General features: G+C 34.8%; 1 protein-coding gene across 2 annotated transcripts; it reads right to left on the bottom strand.

Moving 5' to 3' along the window:
- Nucleotides 1-1,201: 1,201 nt before the first annotated feature.
- On the bottom strand, nucleotides 1,202-2,752 carry LOC141481386 (uncharacterized). Of its 2 annotated transcripts, XM_074172811.1 has the most exons (3): nucleotides 2,208-2,752; nucleotides 1,927-2,148; nucleotides 1,202-1,866 (listed from the first exon to the last, which is right to left on the bottom strand). In XM_074172811.1, the coding sequence occupies exons 1-3, from the start codon at nucleotides 2,262-2,264 to the stop codon at nucleotides 1,555-1,557; spliced, it is 591 nt and encodes a 196-aa protein (XP_074028912.1). In that variant the 5' UTR covers nucleotides 2,265-2,752; the 3' UTR covers nucleotides 1,202-1,554. The 2 variants fall into 2 exon arrangements, with proteins under 2 accessions (XP_074028912.1, XP_074028911.1); XM_074172810.1 differs by having other exon boundaries at nucleotides 1,927-2,751.
- Nucleotides 2,753-7,067: the final 4,315 nt, after the last annotated feature.

Raw genomic sequence — 7,067 nt, 5'->3', positions numbered from 1 at the left:
AATAACATATCCATATAAAATCCAAATGACATACCAGTTAACTGAATATTGCACTGATCAAAGAACAGAATTGTGAAAAACTGGTGCTGATATGTTTTTAGTTCTTCCTGGGATTCTTTCATAGTCATAAGGTTTGCAGCAGGTTCCTTTCGTTTTGCCTTTGAATTTCTTCGAATTTTATTGACTTCAGCAAGTTGAGCCACTATTAGTTCATAATGCTTAGTTGTGAGGTAGCGTTTTTGATTTTTCTTTGGTTAATTTTAAAGGATTGCCATTCGATGGAAAATCGATTTGATTCAAGGTTGTTTTCACCAAACTAAAACAGATGTATACGGTGTATCTTAACGGGTTAACGCGATCTTTATATAGAAAACTGAAAGTAGGGTGTTTCTGAAAATTGGTCGGATAGGTAAAAAACTGGAATATTTTCGTTGATGTCACGTTTCCGGTTTCTCCGTCATCTTTGTTATTTTCAATGGCACACCCAATATTTCAACAAGTTTTTCAATATTTCCATGATTTAGAACTCATGCATCACACACGATACCCAAAATGAAACGTTTTTGAGTTATTCGAGTTTTTTAGAAAATGCGACTGTTGCAACCTCCCGAACATAAGTGATTTTTAGGTAAATCAACATTTTAAAAATATTTAGTGAGTGAATCGTAAATATTGAAGGTTGGACAGATCATTTTCATATCCACTGAATAATCCACAGGGTGCGCAAAAATGTGGTTCCAACAAGTGAGGGAGAAAATTAAAAAAAACTCAACTTTTTCAAATGGGAACTCTTCGTTTTTCTTCAAGGTTCAATGCTATTATGAAAATAAACCCCAGTTATAACACACTTCCATTTACCCAAACCTTACACCCTGTATATTCTTTGCTCTGTTGTTGTGAACTAGTTAAATGTACGAAAGTTACCAAAATAGATATAACTTATCACTTAATATTGTAAAACAAAGTGGCTTCCAGCTGTCTGTCTCTATGTATGCTTAGATCCTTAAAACCATGCAATGGATTTTGGTGACGGTTTCTTTAATAGATGGAGTAATTCAAGAGAAAGGTATTTATTTCTGACCGGGATATTATAAGCTTATATCGTCATAGTTACGCTATCAATAAAGAGGGTCATAACTCCCTTGGGACATTATAGATTTTATAATTCCCTCTACCTTTCACAAGTAAAAATAAATAGAAATGAAAACTGAACCATATTTTATTTATTCACGTCATTACAAATAATAAATGTACAATTTTGAAATGTTCCCTGAAAATTACTTCCGCCACTGGAAACAATTTCTTCTTTTGTATGGCTGGAGCTTCTGTTCACTACAGTCGAGGTATCTGCCTCTTCTGATGACAAAGTAGACAACATACGCGCCGTTTCATTTCTCAATTCGATGCTATCCTCCAAATACCACTCCGCCACCGTGGAACTTTTCCAACCTCCGTGTCTTTTTAAGTTAGTCATAGTTGCTCCTGCATTGGCTAGAGCAGTAGCAGAAGTGCGACGAAGGCAATGTCCCGTATAGGAAGATGAGTTTGGCAATCCTAAATACATTTTGCGATTTTGCTGGGGATTTTTGCTGCGATTTTTCCAATTGGCTGAGATGTACATTTATTTTGTCGGAAGCTCAAAAAAAATCGTTCAATACCTTTAGGACGCAAAGACATATAAAGTCTTAATAAAGGCAAAGCGGAGAACTCTTTTTCATCCACAACTGTAAATTTCTTCGATCCACCAGTTTTACTTTCTGGTACGTTCACTACCATAAAGGAATCCCGGTCCTCTATATCCGATATCTTCACATTCAAAAGTTCCTGACTTCTGCATTCTCCAAAATAACCCATAATCAAAACAACCTATAACAAAAAAAAAAAGGAAATGAATACACACAAAAAGGAAAATAAGAAAAAAATTACCTTATGCAATAAATGAATATCATTAGGGGCGTCCTTTAGGAATCTGATAACATCTTTAGGAGATAAAACAGCAGACTTTTTCGGCTTATAACTCTTACTCTTCCGTTTCAAAAAAGCCTGTAGTTCATTGAACTTGGTGATATCTCGTTTCTCATGTATAGTCACCATCGATTTTAGCATTGACCATTTAGTCCATAAAGAATTCGGACTATACGTTTCTGACTGAAACGAATAAACACAATTACTACCAAATCTACCGAAAAACATAGAAAATTCCTTACCAGTTCTTGAAAAATATGCCAGAAATACAGTTTCAGTGACATCTTTTGGCATAACATTTTTCCGTGTCAGCCAGTCCAGATATATCTTGTATTCTTTTTGGTATACGGCTTCACTTTTCGATGGAATTAATGATTCTCTTGCTTGTTCAGCTTTTTTCAAAATATCCTCCATTATATTTGGGGTAGAAAACACGTTTTCACCGCAAACACAGCTTGATAACAAAGTTCTGTTTATAAACAAGTAACATAGCAACAACCTAGCAACAAGAAAACTCTACTATAATCAACGGTACCTGATTCAAATATACCGGGAAGGTAATGAATTGGTACATTTTTCCGTTTCAAAAATGAACAAAATTTTATTGAAATCGGTCAGAAATAAAATTATCTATGTACCACGGGAATTAATGAGCCTTAATAACCTCAGGCAATTGCTGTCCCTCGGGCCAGAGGCCCTCGGGACGCAAACTTTGCCATCGGTAATTAAGGCCCTCCTAATTCCCTTGATACATAAATAACTATTGTATAACATGTATAATGTAGTAGAGAAACACTGATCATTCATAGTTTTCTGATGTGATGTCGTAAATAAACACATTTGTTTGCGCTTGCATGGCAAACGCTGGCTGAACCCTACGAGATAATAATAATAAAAATAATAACCCAATGATCACTTACCCCACGGTGTGGGGAGTGGTCGTTGATTGATAATGCTGGCGCGCCCTCCCGAATGTATCGGTGCTTTGGGGGATAGGACCTGACCAGCGCCTACTTCGGTAGAAAAAAAAATAATAGCTTTATTCATTTGTTTGGAAGGTTTCACACAACATAATAATAATGATAATAATAATAGTTGAATAAAGTAAAATGACGATAAGTGCAAAAGCATTTGCCTCGTTTAACAGGAACAATACAATTTCGAAAATTTATCAAAACACAGATATATGAAGTTAAAGGTAATGAAGTTAAACCTATAACCTTAATGATAGTAAAAAGGATATATAAGAGTTCTAGATATAGATATCGTTAGTGGCAATTTCAGTTACACAACGTAAAATACAATGTAAATAAAAGTAAAACTTTCAAATAAATGGAAAAAATATTACATATCTATATACTAGTAAAAGAAAATGACACAATAATTGGAACACAATAAAATATATGATATGAATAAAACGATGTAGTGTGTGGTTTCCCAATTGAAATGATAGTACCTAATCATGCACATTGAATTCAAGTATTTTTTCTGTCAACAAAGTCGGAAACTACTATCCTAGGTTGAGACAAAATTAATTGTCTTAAATTGTTTTCGAACAAGTGAATCATTCGGGAAGTACGAATCTCCCAGGAATAGTATTATACACTTTCGGAGCCAGGTAAGTATAAAATTGTATGAACTACAATATTGCACACCTTAAAAAGGTCTACAAAAAAGTTAGCGATGGTATATGTCTACTCTTAGGGATAAACACAATACCCATTTTTTACCATTTACCTTTATCAAATTAAGTGCCTAAAATAAATTTTGCATTTAATAGATCAATATGGCCCTTCACAGTATGTCATTTAAATGAATATTTCCGAAGATATAACAGATATAATAGATATGATTATATGATTATTGATTTTTTATGCGACTTTTTATTTATATCAGAACACTGGCAAAATGGTGATCAACTAGAAATAATGAAGTTGAAAAATGTTAGTTTATGTTCTTCCTTCTGTAGAAATATGAAGAAAAAAGAAGGAGTAGCAATTTACAAACATGACGACCTATTGCTGAAAATATCTGTGCTTGATTTGTCTGGTGTCTGTGTAGAGGGAATCTTTGAATGCTGCGGTGTTAAGCTGGCAAAATCAGGTACATGTCTTGTATGTATCTATAGGCCTCCATCAGGTAATTTCATCACTTTCTTGAACTTGTTTAATGGATTACTCACCCTATTATCCGAAAATGAAAATAATAATAATGTAATTATAGACGGGGATTTCAATTTAAATTTCATGGTGGATAGTATGAATTTCAAACTATTTCAAGACCAGCTGGCATGTTTCGACATGAAGCATACGATATCTGTTCCAACACGTACAACAGCAAGCACTAGTACTTGCCTTGATAATTTCATTATTAAAAATGAAAATGCTTACGAAGTCTTTGTGACAGATTTGCACATCTCCGATCACTTTGCTCAAGTGATTAGATTCTCCACTGAACAAAATGGTATACGAAATGAAAAATCATGTAATTTTGGTAGAGTGTTCTCAGAGGAAAATATAGAATTGTTCAAAGATCTACTGGGTAGAGAGTCGTGGAAAGATCTTGATGGCATTACCTGCCCAAGTCTTGCGTATGATATATTCCATAATACAATTCATTATTACGTGGATTTTCCACCAATTCGTTTTCGTGGACCGAGAAAAGGAACAAAAATAATTTTAATATTATCACCCAGGAACTCAAAGGTTTTGTTTCGCTTTATTCAGAGTGTGCCAGGGAAGATGATCGCTATAAAACTGTGAGCAAGCATCTCGCACAAATATATAGGGAAGAATTGAAGGAAAATCATAAACGCCATGTTGATCATATAATAGCAAAATCCAATAATAAATCGAAAACAATGTGGCAGATGATTAACCATCTCAGGAAAAATGACAATCGAAGCAATAATATTGAAATGAATTCCATTCCATTCCATTTCATTCCATATTCTATCACTAGAATATGGAATGTTTCCTGACAAACTGAAAATTGCTATTGTTGTACCAATTTATAAAAGAGGTGATAAAAATTTGTATGAAAATTATAGGGGCATTAGTTTGCTTTCTAGTGTATCAGAAGTTTTTGAGTTGGATATCAAAAATCAATTAATTTCCTTTTTTTCTATGAATAACATTCTCTCATCAAAACAACATGGATTCACAAGGAATAAGAGTACAGAAACAGCTCTATGTGATTTCAGTGAACACATTATAAATGCTCTTGATTGCAAGTTGCACATTTGTGGTTAATTTATAGATTTTTTAAGAGCTTTCGACACCGTGAACCATGAACTACTGCTACAGAAATTGGAACGATATGGCGTGAGAGGGACTGCTCAAAAGTTAATTAAATCATATCTGCATGGCAGAATTCAACGAGTGATTGTTGACGACACTGTGAGTGAACCACGGAAAAGAGAGCAAGGTGTCCCTCAAGGATCTATACTTGGACCACTTTTCTTCATCATTTTTGCGAATGACTTGTCTCACTATTTTCAACAACTTTCATCAGTACACGTGGTAACATATGCAGATGATACAAATTTCCTTTTGATAGAGAAAGACTTGGCAACTCTATCAGATATTACTGTAAAGGTATACCAGCAAATTATTACTTGGGCAAGTAAAAATCACCTGAAAACCAATATAACTAAAACTGTGCTGATGAAATTTACTTTGGTTACAAATGAATCCGAAATTTTCAGTATATATGAGGATGATGATTTTCATGTAGAATCCTCTAAAGGAACTAAATTATTAGGCATCACAGTTGATTACAGACTCACCTGGACACCACATATCGACTCACTTTGTGAAAAAGTACGTAAAAATTGTTATGCGTTAAGATTCTTGTCTAACTACTGTAATGCTGAAATCTTGCTGAGTCTGTACTATACCACTATTCATTGTCATTTGCGATACGGGATTTTGAATTGGGGTACGGGATCGTCCGTGGAAAGGATTTTTATATTACAAAAGTCGGCAGTCCGAATAATTGCTAAACTGGGATGGAGAGAGTCATGCAGGAGCTCTTTCAAAAACCTGAAACTTCTTACGGTTGTTGGGATATATATTTATGAATTATGTATTTTTGTTTATAATAACAAATCAAGTTTTTTATCGAACAAGCAAACTCATGATTATCCAACTCGCTCTGGAAATTTGCTAGTACCTCGATCACATCGAACAGCCCTCTACCAGAAAAGCCATCTTTATCTCGTACCGAAAATTTTCAACAAAGTAGACGTAAATATAAAGGCAGCCCCTAATATAAATATTTTTAAATCTAGATTGAAAACTTTTTTGATTGAAAAAAATTGCTACTTCTTGGATGAATTTTATCGATGATTTTATTCCTCTCCATGTTATTTTGGGTTTCTTTTTCATTTGGCAAATCATTTGTAAATGTAAATAGTTTTTTTCTTTTTTAAAGCTGACGTTTTCCTTGTTATTGTATATTGGAAGATATGTTTTTTCATCTTTTTTTCCATTGTACATTTCAACAAGTGAAATATTTGATAATAAATAAATAAATGAATTAATTTAAAATGCATGGACAAAGCGGTTGCGTTGGTACCGGCTGGAAGGGGGAGACGTGTCTAAATAGCGCGTTGAAAGCCGCGCTTCGCCCGCCAACGAAGCTAGATACTTGGAGGTCAACCAAGACAAAAGATTAACGTTCAGGTCTCACGTACGGCAGAGAATAGGACGCTCCAAGATATATACCAAATAGGTGCATATTCCGCGATCTGGACCTGAACATACACTACTTGGACGCATACATGAGGAAAGGCGCAGAGGACACGTTTGACAGAATTCGAGCGTACAACCCAGCGCCAAGCGACCTACATAACGCACTGAACAGGGATGACCCCAGATTCCGAGAGAGGGACAAACACGGGAGGCCAAGGAAGCAGAATCAAAGACCACCCCCAAGAGACCACCAGACCTCAAATTGATCTCATTTTCAGATTCACTGAGAAACAACAATTGCTAGCGACTAGAAAGACACTCGTCTTCGGTTAGTTTTTGGGGATCCCATGCAATAATTCAGTTAGGAAAGTCATGATAAAACAATTCAACAGATCAGAAAGTAGAAGA

This window comes from Leptinotarsa decemlineata, unplaced genomic scaffold, assembly GCF_025532065.1.
Source record: "Leptinotarsa decemlineata unplaced genomic scaffold, Ldec_3_MD MMD2_tig00000199_RagTag_RagTag, whole genome shotgun sequence".
Classification (NCBI taxonomy): domain Eukaryota; kingdom Metazoa; phylum Arthropoda; class Insecta; order Coleoptera; family Chrysomelidae; genus Leptinotarsa; species Leptinotarsa decemlineata.
Note: the sequence above shows the minus strand (reverse complement) of the source record. Positions and strands in the feature narration are given on the sequence as shown.

Bases quoted from the DNA above. Each gene is read 5' to 3' on its own strand.
- LOC141481386 (XM_074172810.1), bottom strand. From the start codon at position 2,379: ATGGAGGATATTTTGAAAAAAGCTGAACAAGCAAGAGAATCATTAATT. The intron at 1,867-1,926 runs GTAATTTTTTTC...TTTTTGTTATAG, and splicing joins ATATTCATTTATTGCATAAG to GTTGTTTTGATTATGGGTTA.